The 21,013-nt window shown below is 43.0% G+C and overlaps 7 protein-coding genes across 9 annotated transcripts in view; 2 read left to right on the top strand and 5 right to left on the bottom strand.

Annotated features, from left to right (window-relative positions):
* LOC132784713 (serine/threonine-protein kinase Doa) overlaps positions 1-1,922 on the bottom strand; it is a 34,002-nt gene extending 32,080 nt beyond the window's left edge. The window contains exons 1-3 of the mRNA XM_060790518.1: positions 1,848-1,922; positions 1,465-1,778; positions 303-421 (exon numbers count right to left, since the gene is read on the bottom strand). Coding sequence (XP_060646501.1) covers positions 303-421; positions 1,465-1,665 — 320 coding nt within the window. The 5' untranslated portion in view covers positions 1,666-1,778; positions 1,848-1,922. The remainder of the gene's footprint in view (positions 1-302; positions 422-1,464; positions 1,779-1,847) is intronic.
* A 474-nt stretch (positions 1,923-2,396) lies between these two features.
* On the top strand, positions 2,397-20,679 carry LOC132784727 (progestin and adipoQ receptor family member 4). Of its 3 annotated transcripts, XM_060790551.1 has the most exons (7): positions 2,404-2,827; positions 3,267-4,136; positions 15,764-15,979; positions 18,345-18,448; positions 18,520-18,657; positions 19,047-19,187; positions 19,259-20,679. In XM_060790551.1, the coding sequence occupies exons 2-7, from the start codon at positions 3,332-3,334 to the stop codon at positions 19,349-19,351; spliced, it is 1,497 nt and encodes a 498-aa protein (XP_060646534.1). In that variant the 5' UTR covers positions 2,404-2,827; positions 3,267-3,331; the 3' UTR covers positions 19,352-20,679. The 3 variants fall into 3 exon arrangements, 2 of the variants coding, with proteins under 2 accessions (XP_060646535.1, XP_060646534.1); XR_009632280.1 differs by lacking the exon at positions 19,259-20,679 and having other exon boundaries at positions 2,402-2,827; positions 18,520-18,779; positions 19,047-19,139; XM_060790552.1 differs by lacking the exons at positions 15,764-15,979; positions 18,345-18,448; positions 18,520-18,657; positions 19,047-19,187; positions 19,259-20,679 and adding an exon at positions 4,254-4,447 and having other exon boundaries at positions 2,397-2,827.
* On the bottom strand, positions 4,511-6,915 carry LOC132784719 (neprilysin-4-like). Its single transcript, XM_060790539.1, has one exon. It carries the CDS (start codon positions 6,840-6,842, stop codon positions 4,707-4,709), a length of 2,136 nt encoding a protein of 711 aa, XP_060646522.1. The 5' UTR covers positions 6,843-6,915; the 3' UTR covers positions 4,511-4,706.
* On the bottom strand, positions 7,547-10,128 carry LOC132786412 (neprilysin-4-like). The gene has a single exon (XM_060792931.1). The coding sequence runs from the start codon at positions 10,056-10,058 to the stop codon at positions 7,923-7,925; it is 2,136 nt and encodes a 711-aa protein (XP_060648914.1). The 5' UTR covers positions 10,059-10,128; the 3' UTR covers positions 7,547-7,922.
* LOC132784720 (neprilysin-1) lies at positions 11,432-13,534 on the top strand. The gene has a single exon (XM_060790540.1). The coding sequence runs from the start codon at positions 11,456-11,458 to the stop codon at positions 13,505-13,507; it is 2,052 nt and encodes a 683-aa protein (XP_060646523.1). The 5' UTR covers positions 11,432-11,455; the 3' UTR covers positions 13,508-13,534.
* LOC132784722 (neprilysin-4) lies at positions 13,536-15,594 on the bottom strand. Its single transcript, XM_060790542.1, has one exon. It carries the CDS (start codon positions 15,577-15,579, stop codon positions 13,561-13,563), a length of 2,019 nt encoding a protein of 672 aa, XP_060646525.1. The 5' UTR covers positions 15,580-15,594; the 3' UTR covers positions 13,536-13,560.
* On the bottom strand, positions 15,975-18,224 carry LOC132784721 (neprilysin-1). The gene has a single exon (XM_060790541.1). It carries the CDS (start codon positions 18,157-18,159, stop codon positions 16,123-16,125), a length of 2,037 nt encoding a protein of 678 aa, XP_060646524.1. The 5' UTR covers positions 18,160-18,224; the 3' UTR covers positions 15,975-16,122.
* Positions 20,680-21,013: the final 334 nt, after the last annotated feature.

Below are 21,013 nucleotides of genomic sequence, written 5' to 3'. Positions count from 1 at the left end.
CAGGCATACCCAATTGTATTTCATGGGCTGGCATGCCACAAAATGCGATGAATTGCAGTACCGCATATCATCCACGGCTTCTAGGCCATCAGTAAGGTTACTCATGAAAAAACCCGCTCGCACAATCGTGAGATCGAGCCAGAAGTTCAAAAGAAAGATGAACAGGCCCAATCCAATTCTGCTGTCTGGCAGCTAGGCAGTCCGCAGTCAAAATACAATTGGGTATGCATATGCTTATGCCTTATGCATGCATGTATTATAAGCACAAATCTCTATGTATGCATGTAGTTGTGTCTACTTACGGCGACGGTGCTTCAACTAAGGGTGGCGATAGATCGCCAGTATCGAGCCGTCTCCGTTTGTCTCGTGTGCCGGCTGAGGATCGATCCCTCGAGTGATGGCGTCTCCGTGTTCGTGGCATCTATAAGGAAGGCAAAAGCGTATACATTATTTCATCTATTCATCATATCTACTGAAGTATATATTATACAAAGTATTGCAGCTACGTCATACGCTCGTTTCAACAAAAAGCAAAGCAAAGCAAAGGTGTTGTATATTTTGCTAGAGCCAAAGGTAAAGGTGAGTATCTTTGCCTCTGTATGTGTGCACACGTGTGTGTGCGTGTGTCGATTGCAATGCTTTGCGTGTGTTGAGCTTTACATTTTTGCCTGTACTTTGCTTTGCATAGAGGACATCGCGAATTCCAATACCTTTCAATTAGCACGGTACACTTATTGTTTTATTAGACGTATAATAAATGGCAGCGCGAAATCTGCGAATGCGAATACATATATCTTCTCTTGTTTGCTTGTGTTTGTTGTTTGCCTCACACAAAGCCACAGCGTCTGCCTAATTTACGCAGCTGTCTAATTTTGCTGGTTGGCCACTTATGGAATGCGCGCGATCTTCGCACAATTTCTCAATAGGTCTCACAACGGCCTCTGTACTTAATCCTTTTGTTTTAAAGACACAAATCACTTCGAAGTTTACTTTGATTTTCTTTTTGTGAAAATCGTGTTTTTTCTACACATATTTCACGTCACTCATCATATTCACCACGTCTGCTGCCGCGAGTTACCACCTGGTAAGAAAACGCTGCGTTTCAGGGCTGCCAACTCACTTAAAATACTTGCGGCATTTTAATTGCACCAACACAGCCATATACATGCACATATTTTGTTTATCAGGCGGGAATTGTTTAAATCCCCATAATAAAAACTCTTGTAGCATTGCAGTAATTATAACTTGTCAACATTTAGTTTAATTATGGAAAGAAATTTGCTAATGAGTGGCAACGCTACAGCAGCTAAAAGTGCGCAACGTAGTTATGAAAACAGCCGAATTGAAGCGTTTGTAGATATTTGGATAGCGAGCAGGCTGTCCGTGTGTCTGACCTATCATATCGTTCGTTCTATATGTACATATGTACATACGTAAAATGTCTTGTCTTCGTAATTATCTTACCTCTGCTTCTTCTCGCGTTTGCTGCTCCGATTGGCCGCTTTGTGAGTTGGGCACTGCGGTCTCGGCCTCTTTCGCTAGTGGCGGTGCTGGAAGTGCTAAAAACGGCGATCGAGGCAAATATAATCGATTCCACAATCCTCCTATTATCTCGTTTAGCATACGCCAAGTATTATTTGTTTTATGTGATATGTTTGTGAACATTTAGTCTAATTGCACTTGTTGCCTTTTCGGCTAGCGTCAGTTTGTGTTTTGTACTTTTTGGCGCAATTTTCTGTTGCTTTCAGGTGCGGCAGTTCTCCAGATCGGCCATCGTGCTATATTTTCCAGTTGATATGCAGATTGTATAATTATAACAGCCAATAATATTTTTTATATTTACTTACAAGAAATGCAAGGGTAACGTTGTTTCCAAATTGGTTTAGAAACAGTTGAAATTAAGGACAAGCCAAGCGCGTCAGCAGCTGACTTTTTTTGAAAGTGACCGAAGATGCATTTTAAAATAGTATATTAAATACCAAAATGTATACCAAATATACTAGGTGCATAATTCAAAGCATGGGAACACTTTATTTATTTTGTATGCAACCAAAATCTTTGTGAACAAGTGTTATTATTTCAATAGTTTTTTTTTTTTTATTTTGAAAACAGCGTTAATTATGCAAAGCATGAGTGCAAATTAGTAGTATACTAGAGTTTAGGTGGCTATGTAATGGCCACACTGTCAACCTTGCCGCAGACGGTTTGGCGTTGCCACATTGTCGCAAGCAAAGCCGATAAATTGTACTATTGGATAATGCTCGAGCGTTGGCAGTTAGGATTTAAAATAACCAGCTGTTTTGCGTTGAGCATGCGCCGTTCTTGTTGGTGTCCTAAGAAAATAGTGGCAATTCAATTGCATAACAATACACAGTATAACGGTATCATTATCGCGCATAGCCGCAGTCAGATATTGATGTGCTTACGCTAACGGCTGCTGTAACGCTTGCTTCTTGTCTTGTGTGTGCTTCGTGCGTTGTGCGAACTGAAAATTTGGATTATTAAATATTAACGGTGGAGTGCAAGCATTGAGCGCGTCAATGGCTTAAAATTTGATAGCGTGTTAACATAGCGCGTAACACTATGTTGCGTCTACTTCAGATCTATGCTAGCCAGAGTTCATAGCAGCACTGTTTTAAAGTTACCCCCCAAAAACGTGTTCACACCCCGCCCAACAATTGCATCCTTCCATATAATAACAACAACAGCAACACAACGACACAGCTACTACAACAACGATTGCATGCGCCTCTTTCAGTTGTTTTAAATTGCATCGCATTGAGCAAAATTCGAAAGCCACGTTGTGCCCCTTCTCATGCTCCCAAACGTGAGTATAGCATATCGATTTTTACTGTCAGCTTCAGTTTCAGCTTTAGCCGGGCCTCTGCTTCTCGAGTCGCGTGATTCACAAAAAACACATTCAGTTTCGGCTAACTTCAGCAATACGCACCCACACAAGCACACTTCACTGTGGCTTGTGTATGTTGTGTGCGTCAGTGTCAGTGTGTATGTATATGTGCACAATACAAGCACAAGCCTTTTTTGGGTCACGAGGCAGCTGCTGCGGTTGTGTGTTGACATTGTCCTGCTCGCCTTATTCCTACGTAAGCACGTGCTTTTTTTGGCACAGGACAACGCAGCGTATACGTAACACATCAAAGGTCGCTCGAGCGCTGGCTGTGTGTGGGCATTTTTATAGCATTGCGCCCTGGTTTATAATTTATAAGGTTGATTTTGATTTGATTTTGTATTCGATTTGGTTTCAGTTGCTGCCGCTGCCGTTGCCGCCTTTGTAGAAACCCCTTGAAATCGTTATTATCACTAGCGAGGAATGGACACTGCTGCCGCCGCCGCTGCCGCCGTTGTGGTTGACCTGAGAGCTGAGACCGAACTCAGCAAATCGAGTGCCAGCAAATTGCTCAACAAGCCGAAGCCAAAACCGTCTGCCGCCAGCTACGGAGCAGGAGTAGGAGTTGGAGTGGGAGTTGGAATAGCTAGCAGCCTCAGTTCGGATCTGGACATTTCCAATTGCCTGGGTAGCACTGTGGAATCCATGTCCGCCACTCCGCCCACGACGCCGGCTCGTTGTCGCAACGAGTCTGGAGACACAACGGGCAATATCGAGGCACTTGCTCACGGCATAGCCATGAATGGGATCAAGGAGGCAGTCGGCGAGCGAGAAAAAGAGAGTTGTCATCAGGAAAGTTCACCATTAAATTCCACAACATCAACGTCTTCCACGAACGCTTCCACAACAACGCCAACGTCTGCCTTGCTTACAGCACCAACAACAGCAACACCAACACTAACATCAACACCGACAGCAACAGGAACATCAACATCAACAGCAACAGCACTAGCAATAACATCAACAATAGCAACAGCAACACAAAACACAACTGCAACAGTAGCTGCAACAGCAACGATGTTGACGACAAGCTCGAGCAGCAAGACAACATCGATTGCCAGGCAAGACAACATCGATCAGCTGCAGCTGCTGCATTGGCAGGACATGCCAAAGTATTTGCAGTTCAATCCGTACGTTCTCAAGGGATATCGGCCACTGCAGACCTTCAAGGGATGCCTGCTTAGTCTCTTCTACTGGCACAACGAGACCATCAACATACTGACACATGGTGAGTGGCAAGAGAGCATTTCAATATTTCTCGTTGCTCATTTATCGACCTGTTTGCAAAGCATTAGCACTCACCATTTGCCTTTCTCCATTCACCATTTACCATTCACGGTCAAAGTCAAAGCCAAGTGTAAGACTGCAAATCGACCAGAAATAGATTCAGTTCCCACTCTGATTGTTGGCATGCCGAAGGGGGCTGTTGTCATTATGGAATCGTTGCTTTTCAATACAGCCCATGCTGAAAATAACAAATGGTTAGTGCAAATCAATCGATGTTTGGTAAAACTTTTTAAATAGAAAAATCAATTGTCAATTAGGATCAGGTGTTATTTACATTCATTTAAAATAACGATTGTATTGAATCGAATTTACTTTCATTATAACATATAATTTATTGGCTATTACATTTTCTTTTAAAATTCGTTTTCAAAAAATTAAAATTGAAAATGACCTTTTAAAACCAACTAATTTTTTAGTATGTTATGATATTAGAGTTAAGCAAACTTGCAAATATTTAAATCGATTCTCTCTGTAATGTAAACAAACAAAGGAAATTGTCTATTATCACTCCTTAGTAGATCTCGCACTTGCGAACTGGGTTCATCTTTGTGCCAAGAGCACAATGGAACTCCTTGGAGAACTCATCAAAATTGGAAAGGGGTACAAGAACACGGAACTTGTGTGGGACATGGTCATCCACTGTCACTTGTAATAGTCTTAGATTTGAATGAACGTCAGAGCACCAAATTTGCGCATAGCTAATAAAGAACAGCTGCATGCTGGTGTAATTCAGAGTGGGCAGCGTCTCTTTGTGGCTCAATCTGCTTCCAGGATCGTTGAGCGAGGAATCCTGTGCTTGCTGCCACCTGCGATAGGCATCAAAAGCAAGTCGGACTCCGCCGTTGTCCGCGATATTCTCCGACTGTTCATCTGTCTTAGGCAGCTTTTTGCCGTAATACGAATAATTACTGTACTGCTTCTTAAAACATTGTTGGCGATCAACAAAGTTATTTCTGGACACCTCGTCCCACCAGTCTTTAAGATTGCCCTCGGCGTCGAACTTGCTGCCACTGATATCGAATCCATGGATGATCTCGTGTCCAATGAGTGCCGCCAAAGTGCCAAACTTTATGGCATTGGGATAATTGGAAGCCCACATGTAATAAGGCTGCAGCATCGCCACTGGCACCTTGACGACGTTCTCTAGCAGGATATTGGCCGGAGTGTAGGCGAGCGTGTCTCCTGCTTCGAAAGGCGTGGCAGGCTGATTAATAAGCTCTCTTTGCGAGATCGCTTCATCCTCAAATATGTACAAGAGATTATCAATATAATCGTCCTCGGACATTTGAATATTTCCAAACTCCTCCGTGAGATTTTGATTTGCGTAGGAGTTAATTTCCAGCTTCATTGCTGCCAGCTTCTCAGTAGCCAATTTTCGGGTTTCCGGACTTATCCACTTCAAAAATGAATTTGACTGGAGTTTTTGTTTAAAAGTCTCTTGCATTTCTGTCCACATGAGCTGCACATCGGCGGCAGTGTCGTCGTTATTATGCCGCCTGTAGACCATGTTGTCCAAGAACTTGGCAAAGTATTTCTTAGTCAGGGATTGACAGTTCATCTCTCTTTCAGACTTTTTAGTTCCCACGTCGAGCATAAGTGGTTTAACCAACCTATAGAAAATGTAGTTGGCCAAAATTCGTTTCGGAGTGCGTTGAATGACTTTGACAAGATTGACTTTATACTGTGGAAGAAGGTCATAAACGGAAGTTATCTCCTCGTCTAGGGATATATTAACCAAACGCTGTATGTCTAGTGTGGGTCCATAGAGTTTCTGCATCTCGGCAATAGTTGTCAGGTTGGATTCCTTTTCTAAGTCCAAGACTTCGTTTTCGCTTTTCAGTCCTTTGGCCAGCTCCACCTCAAAGTCCATCAATTCCGTGGCGGTTGACTGCGCTAAATTTGCCTCTATGTTCAGATAGTTGTTGAGTTCCTTGGCCATGACGTCGCGAATCCTTGTGCGATATGTTTTCGTATTGTTCTTTAAATACATTCCACGCACCTTGAGAGGAAACGCCTGCTCAGTAACGTACACTATGTTCACTTCGTTGTTGGCCAAGTCAGTGTTAACCTCAACACCTATTATAATTGTCTGACCATAGGTGAAAGCGATTTCGCCAATTGTTTCAATCCAATCAAATTCTGACTCATTCCATTTACTTCCTTCTAGAGCTGGCATCGCTCCGAAGTCGCTAATTACTTTCTTCAATTTGTTGCGATAGGTTTCATCGATGGCAGTAATGGCTGTGCAGGATTTATAAAAATTCCTCACTTGCTTGTCCTCTTCGGTATCTAGTTGGTCATTCTTGTGCTCAAGCAAATGCTTCACTTTGCGATTGAGGCCTTCGGCCACTCGTTCAAAGAGTCCAGTAGACAATTTGTTGCCTCTAACCATATTAATTCGACGCCAATTGCCACAGGCAAATTTGTAGAAATCGTCACACGGATTGACGCTCTCATTCATGAAGCTCGCCATCTCTGCTGCTTTGGCGTGACGCATCACTTGACTAATATAATCGCTGTCTCTCTGACTTTCTGAGATCAAGTCAGCATTCCCCCGGAGCCTCTCTGGTGCTGCGGATCCATGATATACCAGTTGTATCAGCAGCAGCGCTAATCCATATAGTATATTACTTAGAAAGTTTCTCATTTGATGTTGACGATTGGCGGAGATGTTTTCAATTGAACGAGATGTTTGGGACTAAACGCTTTATTCGCACTTTCGATTGTATATATGTATCAGTCACTCTTCCTAGAAGATTGTCAAAATTTCTTGCTTGCTCTTGACCACTTGGGTTATCACAAAAGTCTTTAAATAAAAACTATTTGGCGGCCGGAAGGGACCTAATTCAGAAGTTTGCAGCAAGGTCACATTCTTTAATCTTAAGCTGCTCCTTGCGTCAAGCAGATACAGATGGAAAAGGTTTTAGTCCTATTATATTATTATATCGATATTGCGTATATGTTTTGGGTACTGCTATGGTAATTAACAATTCGCTTATTTAATTATTTTAGCTCATTATTATAAATACAGTGAATCGTGAATAGGAAAAACGGGTTGTTTACTCAAGTAATTTAAATATTTAGTAGTGTCTTATAACAAAACATTAAGAAAGGTCCAGTCGAGTGTGCACGACTATGATATACCCGCTATCCATTTTAAATAAAAGCAAAACATTGCGTTATTTTTCATTAAAAATACCGAAGAATATACCACAAAAATACTAACAACAAAAAATACAATCTACCCTATGGGTAGCAGGCATAAAAATTTGCATATAAGCCATATTGGTTTTTATACTACTCTAAAATAATAAAATCAATATTATTCTTAGAAAAAATGCAGGACGGCCTCTCATTCTAGTTTTTTTATTTCGAGATCAAATACAAATTTGGAAGTTATTATCAAAGTAATTTTACAAAGCTTTGCTTGACAAACTGGTACGTCGTGAACTCTATATCATAGAATTGAATAAAAAATATTATATATACAAAATATACCTGTTCTCAAGAGATATGTATGCATTATGGGGTTGGAGTATTGGCCTGTTATATACGTTCATCACCTGTTGACAGACAACTATAATACCCTTCTACCCTGAGAGTAGCGGGTATAAATATAAAAATGACAAAGTCTGCTAATCTGTGATAAGCTTTTGTTATTATTTGAAAATTATATTATAACTACATAGGTTTTTTGGTGATTAAACAATTTGGAGACGGCGGCTATTTAGTAGATCTCGCACTTGCGAACTGGGTTCATCTTTGTGCCAAGAGCGCATTGGAACTCCTTGGAGAACTCAACAAAATTGGAAAGTGGTCCAAGCACTCGGAACTTGCTTGGGACATGCTGATCCGTGTCCACTTGTATAATGCTTAGCTTTGGATCGATATCAGCGCACCAGACTTGTGCATAGCTAATAAAGAACAGCTGCATGCTGGTGTAATTCAGAGTAGGCAGCGTCTCCTTGTGGCTTAATCTGCTTCCAGGATCGTTGAGCGAGGAATCCTGTGCTTGCTGCCACCTGCGATAGGCATCAAAAGCAAGTCGCACTCCGCCGTTGTCCGCGATATTCTCCGACTGCTCATCTGACTCAGGCAGCTTTTTGCCGTAATACGAATAATTACTGTATTGCTCCTTAAAGCATTGATGACGATTGGCAAAGTTATTTCTGGACACCTCGTCCCACCAGTCATTGAGATTGCCCTGAGCATCGAACTTGCTGCCACTGATATCGAATCCATGGATGATCTCATGTCCAATGAGTGCCGCCAAAGTGCCAAACTTTATAGCATTGGGATAACTGGAAGCCCACAAGTAATAGGGCTGCAACACTGCCACTGGCACCTTGATGACGTTCTCCACCAGGACGTTGGCCGGCGTGAAACTTAGCAACTCGCCATCCTCCAGAGGTTTGGCAGGCTTATTGATTTGCTGCCTTGAAGTAGCTGCGGCATCCTTAAATATGTGCAAGAGATTCTCAATGTAATCATGCTCGGACAGATGAATATTATCAAACTCCTTGGAAAGATCTTGGTTAGCATACGAGTTAATTTCCAGCTTCATTGCTGTCATCTTTTTAATAGCCAATTCTCTGGTTTGTGGACTTATCCATTTCAAAAATGAATTTGACTGCAGTTTCTCTTTGAAAGTCTTTTGCATCTCGTTCCACATGAGCTCCACGTCAGCGGCAGTGTCGCCGTTATTATGCCGCCTGTAGACCATGTTGTCCAAGAACTTGGCAAAGTATTTGTGAGTCATGGATCGACAATTGCTCTTTCGTCGTGACTCTGTGGCTCCCACGTCTAGCATAAGCGCATCAAGCAACCTATAGAAGATGTAGTTGGCCAAAATTCGTTTCGGAGTGCGTTGAATAACTTTGACAAGATTGATTTTATACTGCGGAAGAAGGTCATACACTGAGGTTATCTTGTGGTCTAGGGATATATTAACCAAGCGCTGTATGTCTAGTGTGGGTCCATAGAGTTTCTGCATCTCAGCAATAGTTGTCAGGTTGGATTCCTTTTCTAAGTCCAAGACCTCGTTTTCACTGTTCAGTCCTTTGGCCAGCTCCACCTCAAAGTCCATCAGTTCCGTGGCCGTTGAGTATGCTAATTTTCTCTCTATGCTCAGATAGTAGTTGAGATATTTCGCCATGACGTCGCGATACTTTGAGCGATAGATTTCCGTGTGTTTGTTTAAATACATTCCACGCACCTCGAGAGGAAACGCCTGTTGAGAAACGTACACCATGTTCACTTTATTGTTGGCCAAGTCAGTGGCAACCTCAACACCTATTATAATTGTTTGACCATAGGTGAAAGCGATTTGGCCAATTGTTTCAATCCAATCAAATTCCGACTCATTCCATTTACTTCCTTCTAGAGCTGGCATCGCTCCGAAGCTGCTAATTACTTCCTTCAATTTGTTGCGATAGGATTCGTCGATAGCAGTAATGGCTGTGCAGGATTTGTAAAAATTTCTCACTTGCTGGTCCTCTTCGGTGTCCAGGTGCTTATTCTCTGTGTCAAGCATATGTTTCACTTTGCGATTAAGGCCATCGGCCAATCGCTCGAAGAATCCAGTAGACAATTTGTTGGCTCTGACCCCATTAACCCTAGGCCAATTGCCACAGGCAAATTCGTAGAAATCGTCACACGGATCGTAGTTCTCATTCATGAAGCTCGCCATCTCTGCTGCTTTTGCGTGACGCATTACTCTATCAATATATTCACTGCCTCTCTGACTTCCAGAGATCAAGTCTGTATCTCTCTGAAGTTTCCCTGGTGCTGCCGATCCATTATGTGCCAGATGCAGCAGCAGCAGCGTAAGTCCGTATAGTATACGGCGTGGAGAGTGATTCATTTGACGGCGAATTATATGCCCACTAGACGTAGATGTTTCTAATTGCAAGTTTTGCCTATGACTGAACGCCTCATTCTCAGTTTCAATTATATATTTGTGTCTCTCTCTCAAGAAGATCGACAACATCTCGTGCTTGTTCGTGACCCCCTTGGGTTATCACTATCAATCCAGTTGACAGACGGAAGAAGAGAGCTGATTCATAAATCTGCAACTTGGTACAATAGACCTTTTTGATCATAATGAACTCAGTGTTTTTTCAGATTTAGCTTACTAGTATTTTATCTATCAAATCAATTTAATGAGCTGCAATTCCGCATTTGTTGTTAAGACATTATTGCTTAGTCATTGTCACTAAACAGCACCAGTTGAGTGCATAAATTTCCAGACGCAATGTTCTGTTTATGGCATGTAGCTAGTGATATTTGATATTTGTATTGCTTATACGATTTGTGACTACTGCTAAGTAAATTAAGTATACGCACATTTATCAATTCGCTGTTTATAAAGCTTCACACATTTGAAACAAGTTAGAATACTACCGTCACGATTTGATTGCATTAAACCCTTCACATTCTATTGGACTACTTTATATAAAAGGAACTTGATCGAGTTTCGAGTTTCCAAAAATCAGATTTACTAGTTTGTGCATCCTTATCTTCCCCATGACTCACCTCAGTCTATTGTGAGAAACTCATATAGTATAGCTGATGCACTCTACAAAGAAGCTTTTGTTTGACCTTTGTGTTATCACTATCAAACTAAATTACACGCAACTCAGCGTTTACATCGCAAACATACATTCCATCGAAAACATACTTGCTTTACTGGAATATGAAATAAACCGTACTTTACAGGCGGAAGAAAAGGCCTTTTTTGTGTTTGATAACAGAATTCTAAGCTTAGGAACAAATTTAATTTTTTATTTTGCGATTGTTGTTAAGATGTCATTAGAGCTGAATAGCGCTTTTTGAGCACATACATTTTATAACGATTTGATTTATATGCGAATCAGATACCAGGTATTCCGTTTTCCCCTTAATCTTGTAAAAATGTGCCAATTTATTAGGTATCTCAAAATACGATATTTCAATACTCGTAATGGGCAAAATGTTCACTGTGTGTATATACCATACATAGCATATACGTTGTTAGTACTGCATATATGTATTCATACGCATATTTACTGATGCGGAATTATATTCTGTGAACAGCGGCATAATTAAAATAAGTAAGTGGACGTGAGCTGTGACCCAATCACGCGCTCTTCTCTACTCGAATCTCGCATTGAGTCCCAGTCTACTAACCAATGCGATAAGAGAACTGAGCGAGATGAGTATTTGTTCGTTGTGGGGAAGTGATGGGAAGTGCGTTGTGGTTTCTTCAGTCGCTCTACAGCCATGAAAGGCATTTGCTGTGTTGATATCGCGCTCGCTTTGTTGTGCGTGAGTCTTGTGGAAGGGCATCTATTCTCTCAGTCGCAGCTGAATACGCACATTCAGCTGAAGGAGCATCTGATCTCGCAGAACAATGACAGCAACTATGTGCAGCGTGTCATGAGACTGGCCAAGTCCGCGGAGATGCGCAGCTATATGCAGCCGGAGTTGGATGCTTGTGAGAACTTTTATGAGTACAGCTGCGGCAACTGGCCCAAAATTAATCCCGCCAACGATGAGCATCCGCGTGAGACAAACTATCAACAGCTATTGACTAAAGGATTTCATCGCAAGCAGCAAAAACTGCTGGAGAAACCCGCCGATGAGGATATCGATGATTCCGCTATTCTGAAGCTAAAGCAGTTCTACGCCAGCTGCCTCTACTATCGCCAAGTTCCCATTTCACGTTATCACAATCAGATGCTCGACATTGTCACGGAGTTTGAACTCATCATGCCAGCCCTGGAGAAGCCAGGACAGCGGGAGAACGTGTCTAGTGACTTCGATTGGCTGGCGATTGTAGCGCAGATTAAGCGCAAGTATGGCCTCGATATTCTGCTGCGTCTACACCAAGCTCCGGATGTTCATAACAAAACCCAGATGCGACTTTACGTGGGTCAGCCACCTCATCTTGTTGTGGAGCCGGATCCAAGGGCAGCTGAGCAGCGTATTGCCGCCCAGTTGAAACAGCAACTGCGCTTGGAAACGGAACTGGCCGAGAGCACCGCTCATGATATTGTGGAACTGGAAACGGAACTAGCCAAGGGCATGCTCAATCGTCCCATAACTGCTCTCGCCCAGCCGCGTTCCATCTCTGAACTGGCAAGCGCCTACGCCCCCAGCTTCAATTTAACGCGTTATGTGGAGATGGCTCTGCAACGTCGGCTTTTAAGCAATGAGACTCTTTACGAGCACGTGCCCAGCTACCAAGCTCATCTGGTGGATGTGCTTAATAGGACGTCGCCGCATGTGCTGGCTAACTATATCTTTCAACAGCTGCTGTTTCCTTTCTACTATGAGCGGTCGACTCAGTCGTCAGCTGTGGCCCAATGTCTGACAATCACCCGGAAACTGTTTCCCCAATTGCTTGATCAGTGGGTCTATCGACACTATGCCGATGCGGTCTCCGTGGGGGACATTGAGTCCCTATGGGAGAATGTAAAGCAGAGCTTCAGTTTCATCATCAATAATTCCACAATGGATTGGCTTTCGGCTGACACTCGTAGTCTATTGCTGACCCAGCTCAATGCAACCCGTCTGCTGATCAATAGTCATGCTGAACTGAATTTCACAGAGATCTACAATGAGTTGCAATTGGAGACGCAGGATTATTTTGCCAATTTGCGTAATGTCCTTGAGTACAAGCAGCAGCATCAATTGGACCAGTCCAATGTGCAATCCAATGTTCCACACTATGACGCTGTGAATAATCTTGTCGTGCTGCCCGTTTCTTTGCTGCAGCCCAACATTCTGTGGTCCCGGCATTATCCTTTGGCCCTGCGCTATGGCAGCTTAGGTACGGTACTTGCCCAGCAGTTGGCCCACAGCTTTGACAATCGATCTGGATGGGATGCGTCCACCATTACCGAGTTTAATAAGCGAAAAGCCTGCTTCAAGTATCAGTACGAACGACTGCGATACGATGGAGAGTATCTAGGAGCCAGCGATCTTCAGGATGGCAATATTGCCGACAATGCCGCCTTGCAAGTTGCATTCCTCGCATATAAGAGTACCTTGGGTGAAACGTCGCTGATCCCTATGAGCGAGAAGCTTCCCAATCTTAATCTGAGTGCCATTCGACTCTTCTTCCTCAGCTATGCTCAGCTGTGGTGCAACGATGCCAACGAACAGTTCCGTGACAAGCAATCCCTCCTCACAACAGGCATTCCCAACGCGCTACGCATCCAAGGCGCATTGGCCAATTTTCCGGCATTTGCAAGCTACTTTCGCTGCACCAGCGATTCCCTTATGAATCCCACAAAGAAGTGTCAGATGTATGCATTGAATACCAATTAAATAAACAAAGTTAGGAATGAAATATTGCAATCAATAGATCTTTATTTATAAACTTAGTAAATGGCGCACTTGAACTCTGGATCCATGGGCGCCTGCTGTGAACAATTGAAGACCCAGGAAAATTCCTGGAAATTGGACAGGGATCCAATGACCCGGTACATACTGGGTGCATGATTATCTGTCATAGCTACGGTTGATTTGAACATCGACTGTACATCATCACACCAGAGCTGGGCAAAGCCCAAGAAAAATAACTGTCGACTATTCAACTCCAGGCCAGAGAAAGTCTCTTTCTGAACAATCTCCATTGGCTGCTCGTTCAACCAACGTTGGTAGGCGATGTAGGCTAGCTTGATGCCCGCATTGTCTGCAATGTTCTCCGTTTGGTCAACGGTCAGGGGCAGATTGATTCCTCCATACTTGTATTTTTGGTATTGGGCCATGAAGCACTTGCGTCGCTCCTCGAACTCATAGTGTGAACGCATATCCCACAAGCTGGCATCGTTATCGTTGTCAAAACCATGAATCATCTCGTGGGCCAGCAAATAACCCAGTGTGGCGTACTTCAAGGCCTGCGGATACTTCGAGTCCCAGAGGTAATGCGGTTGAAGTAAAGCCACCGGAATGGTGATAACATTACTCATGATGTCGTAGGCTGGCGTGTATCCGGTTATATCAGTGACATCCATTTTCCAGCCGGACTGTGCCATCAGCACTTGCTGTATATTGGCGACATAGTTGTGCTGGTCCATGCTGACATTGCTGTAGTACGTCTCAAAGTCCTCCTTGTCATAGGCATTGATGAGGAGCTGCATGCGATCCAACTTCTCAATGGCTCCCTGTCTAGTCTTATTTGATATCCAATCGAGCTTATCTCCACTCAGATGCTGCCTGAAGACGTTGCGAATTTCGCCCCACATATTGTGCACCGCATCCTCGGACTCGGCAGTGCGGTAGCGCTCATATATCATATGATCGACCAGCTTGGCAAAATACTTCCTCACCTTTGCAGCGCACCATCTGTTCAGCTCCTCAGGAGGTGAGTCAATCAGATATTCCTCAATGATCTGCCAGAGCACATAGTTGGCGAGTGTTGAAGTTTGTGTCTCCTGGAGTAGCTTCATTGTGTTCCTCAAATAGTCACTGCCGTACACATAAATATTATCCGGCACATTGTCAACTCCCAGCACTATGCCAAGGAACTCCGTCACGTTCAAGAAGGATCTGTACATCTCATCTAATTCCGAGACTGTGAAAAGAGTAATGCTGTCTTCAAAACTATCTTCTGACGCTGAAATTCCAGCTATGCGATCTCGCTCGAATTGATTAATTTGTTTTGCCGTCTGTTTGGCCAGCTGAGTGTTGACTCCAAAGTATCTTTGCAGCTTTTCGGCCAAACTGGCATCCTCGAATATATTGAGAATTTTGGAGTTAGCCACCTTGTTGTTCTCCGTCGGCAGCAAATAAAATTGATTCACAGTGTTGTTCTTAATATCCCGCATCACTTTCACGTCCAAGATGATAGACTTTCTGTACTTGTGCTGTACCTGAGCAATAGTTCGCCATAAGTCAAACTCGGAGGCATTCCATTGTTCTCCAGCTAGTACTGGTAGCTCACCGTATTCCAGATAGACATTACGCAATGCATGCTTGTACTGGACATCGTCACTATTCACCTGCGCACAGGTTTGATAGAAAACTTGCACCTTCTCCTCGAGGGGTGATTTCATTTGTCCGGATTGCAGCAGTCGATGCAGACGTCGATCAAAACCCTTGGATATGAGCTGAAATGTGTCCGTCATAATATTGTGGAAGAATTGAGCGGGATTGTGGCGGTGCCAGTTGCCACAAGCATAGCCATAGAAGTCATCACATGGAGCGATACTTGTGTCCAACATCCCCTTCATCTCCGCAACTTTTGACTGTTGAATAATCCGCTTGGCGTAGTCTGTAGTAAAATCATCCCGAAGAGGCGTCTTCGAATTGTCTGTTGGCAGAGCAAGAATGTAAGTCCAGCAAACAGTCAGCACCAGCAGAAGATTTTGATTCCGACGTGACATCATTCTTGTCATTATTATAACTAATTCAATGCAGTCTCAACGCCAGGCTGGTTTTACATTATTTTCATGCCTAGGTCAAACTGTTATCGCCCAGAAGAGAGCGATAGCAGTCTTCGCTCTCTTATAATTGTATACATGTATAACTGACAAATACTATTCTTCCGCTCTCTCTCTCTCTCTCTCTCTCTCGTTGCAGCCATACCCATATTTTACATATTGGCTATTGTTCCGGGACTTATGCCATGGGACAGTGGCTACAAGTTCCTCTCGTTCTGCCATGTATTTGGCTCTGTGGCACCCTGGTGCGGCAGCTTCGTCTATCATCTGTTCATGAACATTGAGAAAGGAGAGAACGTGTATTATACGTTGCTAAAGCTGGACATGGTCGGCATCTGGGTGAGCCAGAGTTTCGGTAAGTGAGCACACACACAATCTATAAATACTTAGAAGCGATAGTTAAGCAGCGGAAACGGGAAGCTCTCAAACTTGTTTTTCATTTATTTCAAGTACAAGATCACAAGCTAGGGAACACAAAGTAATCAGTGAGGCAAAGTCTCAATAGATGACACACTTTTCGGTGGGATTCATGGGCGTGCCCTGAGGACACTTGTAGGCCGTTGCGAATCCATCAAAGTTGCTCATAATGGCATTCACACGCACCTCATTCGGAGCATGACCGTCGCTAATGAAGGCAGCTGCTTCACGCCTCTCCGGACGCAGTTCTGAGCACGACATTTGGCTCAAAGCAAGAAAGAAGAGCTGCTCCGAGGTGAGCGGCAGTCGAGGCAGAAGCTCCGAATCGGTTTCGGAATCACTGTCCACTGTTGGCTGCTGTTGCAGCCAATTGACATATGCTGCATGGGCGATGCGAACTCCAGCGTTGTCGGCAATATTTTCGGACTGCAGCTTCATCCTGGGTAGCTTTTTACCATTGTAAGTGATCGCGCTGAACTGCTGTACCAGACACTGCTTGCGCTGCTCGAACTGTTCAGTGGCATTCTTTTGCCACCAATCCCGCAGATTGCCCTGAGCATCCAGTGAGCTTGCCAAGTCATCGAAGCCGTGTACCATCTCGTGGGCGAGCAAGTAGCCAACAGTGCCATACTTGAGAGCCATGGGATAGGCATCGTCAAAGAGATAGCGATGCTGCATGTGGTTGGCGGGGATAACGACTTGGTTGTGCAACAGCGCATAGAATGGCGACAATTCGATCTTATTGTAGTTTTTGAAATTCGGCGGCCGCTCCAAATCGTCGCGTAGATGTCGCCCACGCATCTCCAGCACACGTTGCACATTGCCAAAGTAGTCAGCAGTGCTGATCACCAAGCTAGCATAGTGCTTCTCAAAGTCTGGCGCATCTGCACCGCGAACACTGAAGGACATGGCCTTTAACTTGAGCAAGGCCTCGCCAAGTGTCTGCTCGTCCAGCCAGTTGGCGCTGGGAGAGCGCAGTAGTTTCTCAAAGGACACTTTCAGCTCTTGCCACAGATGTCGCAAGCTGCCCGGAATATGGGGATTCTGCTTCTCCAGCGAGCGATATACCAAGTGATCTACAAAGTCCGGAAACATCTCTGCCGTCTTTTCGGCACACGGTACCAACTTAAAGTCGTTGAGCAGCGAGGAGAGCAGATAATTGGCGAGAATACGCTTGGGCGTCGTACCGAGTAGCTTCTTGAGCTGCCACATATAGCTCTCGCCGTGGTGATAGACGGGCAGCAGATATTTGTTTCCCAACCAGCTGCGAACGAATTGTGTGAGATTCAAGTTTTGGCCATAGCTTTCGGTCATCTCGTCCAACAAACGGAGATGGTTCATCCGGCCCGGTGGCAGTTTTTCGCTCGACTCAACGACGCCAACTAACAATGCCGCATTTAGTTCAGTAATTTCCGCAGCAGTTTTACGAGCATTCTCTTTACTAAGACCTAGCAGATGCTCCAAGCTCTGCTGCAACTTTAGCTGATCACTGAGCTTGCTGGCAAGGCCACTGTGTTGTCCGAGGTATATTTTATTAATCTGAGTGTTGGACAATCCTGGTGATACTTCCACATTGATGAGCGTTACCTTGCCGAAACGTTTCAGCAGTCGCGCCATCACTTCGATGGCATCGAAGTTCGAAGCATTCCAAGCGGTCCCCTCCAGAGCGGGCATTCCTCCAAACTCCTTGAGCAGCCTGATGAGAAAGGGACGTTGATTCCATGGCTGCCTCGATGTGTTCACGCAGGACTCGTAAAAGTACTTAACTCTTGTTTCCGTCGGACTGTCCGTGCTCATCTTGGGTTCATTTAGCAGTTGACCAATGCGTCGGACATAGCCGTCATTCAGGGTGGTCAGAATATCGGAGCTGACTCTCTCCATAACCGGATTGATTCTCCCGTAGTTACCACATGCGTATGCATAGAACTCATCGCACGGTTTCGCGTCGTTGTTCATATAAGATCTCATGGCAGCCGACTTGGCCTGCCGCATGATCTCATGGGTAAGAGGAGTGTTGATATTGAGTCCCTCGTAAACGCCAGAGGTAGCTAGCCGCCATTGGCACGACGCCAATAATGCCCATAATACGTAGTAGACGGAAGCGGAAGCGAATCTCATCTTGCGTTGTTCGATGTTCGTATTTTAGTGTGCTTCGCGTAGTTGTCGTTGTTCAACTGACAGTCAGAGATTTGGCATAATTTTGATAAGATGAAAACATACATGCGAAGTCTCTGCCATCTAATGACTGCTCTCTCTCTTTTTCTCTCTCTCTCTCTCTCTGTGTTATTCTCTATATGTTCCAGGTGCCTTGCCCCTGGTTACGGCCACAACGTTGTGCTTCAATCCATTTCTCAAGTGGCTGATAATCGTCTCGTACTGTCTGCTCTCGCTCTGGGGCCTCTACAAGGTAAGTTCTCACAGTAAATGTATTAGATGTCGAATTGATCTCGCGTTCCCTATCTTCATATCTCTGGACAGGCTTTGACAGCCAGCTCGCCGTGGCAGAGACGTCTGTGCTTTGCGCTCCCCTTCGCGATGCGTTCGGTGCTGACCTTTTTGCGTATCCGAGGAATGGTGGGCGGCAGTCATATGGCCCTTTCCCATGTCTATCTGCAGGTGCGTATGTCAAGGCATTCCAATTGACTAACTTGTTATTCTTACGTTATTCAAACGTTACGTTTTTGGGGCTGGCCTGTGCATCGCATTGCATTGCATTTTGTTGCATGTAGGTGGAAGTTGTAAGTGAAATTTTCATATGTACATTCATTGTAAAATACACTACTACTAAAGCATATGGATTAAGTGTAAGACTAAGCCGTATGCAATTGATCTGATCCGATCCGAACTGAATTTGATTGAGTGTGTGATTGTATGATTGATTAAGTTCTTGTGTGATTGATTAATTGATAGATTGTCTGTTGAATCAGAGCCACACAACACAAGTTATGTCGAAAGCCACCAACTCATAACTTTGCAACTGATTTTTCTCGTTTCCGGTATTTCAGGATGGCGTCTCGATATTAGGCGGCGCCATTGGCGCAATGCGCATACCCGAAAAGTGGTTCCCAGGCCTGGTTGACTTCTACTTGAACTCCCACAACATAATGCATGTGCTGGTCGTGGTGGCCGTCTACTCCATGCATAAAGTAAGTAATATATGTGGAGTGGACCATAGCGTATGTGATTGACTCGCATTCGATTCTTGTGTACTTGACAGGCAACTATTAAGGACTTCGAGTGGATGTCCACTCAGACATGCAACTCGCTGGCCAATGCCACGGAGGAGTCGCTGGTGCATTTGGAACTATGACCCGCTTACTGGTTGCTTCTAATACTGCTGCTATCATTACTGCTGTTGCTGAAGCCTCAACCAGAAAGCTCTGCAACAAATCGGAAAACTCACGCGGCTAATTCGATGCAAACCAAGTCAAATTCAAATTCAAACTCAAACTCTAAATCGAAGATAAAAGCAATCTGAAAACCAGTCTCAAATGCAAAAGATAAAGATAGTAAACAAGAAATGCTACTCGAATATACCGTGTATAAAAATGAGCGCGTGCTGTAACAGTAACAATAAGTATAAGTATACATATATTAGAGTGTAGCAACAACAAATAGAAAAACATTCATACATATGTACATAATATACATACACGTATATGTATAATTAGTACATACTTCGACTGTGGTATTTAGCATTAAGTTAATACGAAGAAAGCATTCAAATGAATTACGCGCACTTAAGTACAGTGCTCTTTCGGTATAAAGTTCTACGAAATGGAGTATATGCGATTTCCATGCAACATGCAACAAAATCTGAGTACTATATATGTATATGTATGTATAAACGATAATTTGAATGATGTTGATACTTATGTACCTCATTATGCTTACAACAAGAAAAGTTCTAATTTTCAAATATAACTTTGTACCTCGTCGACTATAAAAAAACGAAAAGAAATTAAGCAATAAGAGATCTTACATTTAATCTTACAATTCTTCCTAGTTGAACTGTTAAGATATGTTATTTGTTTACTTTCGCAAGCTTAGTAAGTAATAGAGAATAATTTGTGGGAGAACAGAAAATATGAAACAAAAAAACAACTACTGAAAACTCAACCACTAATGTGTGTGTTTTGTACCATTAGTTAGATTGTAACATTTGGACAAGTGTGAACAAAGATCTTCAAGCTATATCGTTGCTGATTCGAATTATTGAAACTTCCTAGGACTAAATTTTACCATATTATCTAGCAAACTATTAAACGAAATTCTCCACAAATTATATTTGATCAATTTCTCTCTAGGTTTTAAGGAGCAAATGCTACTACATACATACATGAAGAAATTGCAATACGGCAAAGTATTTTAATTCAACAGAACGGAACAATTACAAAATAATTAGTTATTAGTAGTTTCAATAATTTACACCATGCCTATGGAGAAGAGAAAGCATATGAAATAATAATATTAATCAATGAAACCAAAGCTAACAGAATTACACAAACAAGAGCAATAAATTATGTATAATAGATGCTTGTAACAAGTTGTAACTATATTGTAAGAAGCAATTAGAGAAATAGTGTTATATACTTGTATGATTTTCAGAGAAAGTTAATAAACATTAAACACATTTGAAGGTCTTTAAAATTTGCGCCTTTCGTTGCGGCTATTGGTTTAGTGTTTCAAAATGGTAATCGCAATCAAAGGTTATCGATAATTAATTTATACTCCACTTGTGTCGCCGGGAAGATAAATTATGAATTTATTTAAATCTTAAATCTATTACATATTTACTATTGTATTTCTTGAGCTACTAAGCTTGATTATAAGCTTTCACGCGTTAAATTATTGTGACCAAATTAATCAATACATTATTAATCAATTAAAATTGATATAAAGCATTCAATTTGACAATTGAATGCACGCCTTTAAAATAGCAAATTTTTCAGTATAATTAGTATATTATACA

Source organism: Drosophila nasuta, chromosome 2R (genome assembly GCF_023558535.2).
Source record: "Drosophila nasuta strain 15112-1781.00 chromosome 2R, ASM2355853v1, whole genome shotgun sequence".
Classification (NCBI taxonomy): domain Eukaryota; kingdom Metazoa; phylum Arthropoda; class Insecta; order Diptera; family Drosophilidae; genus Drosophila; species Drosophila nasuta.
The sequence above is the reverse complement of the archived record's forward strand: the minus strand, read 5'-3'. Positions and strand labels throughout refer to the sequence as shown.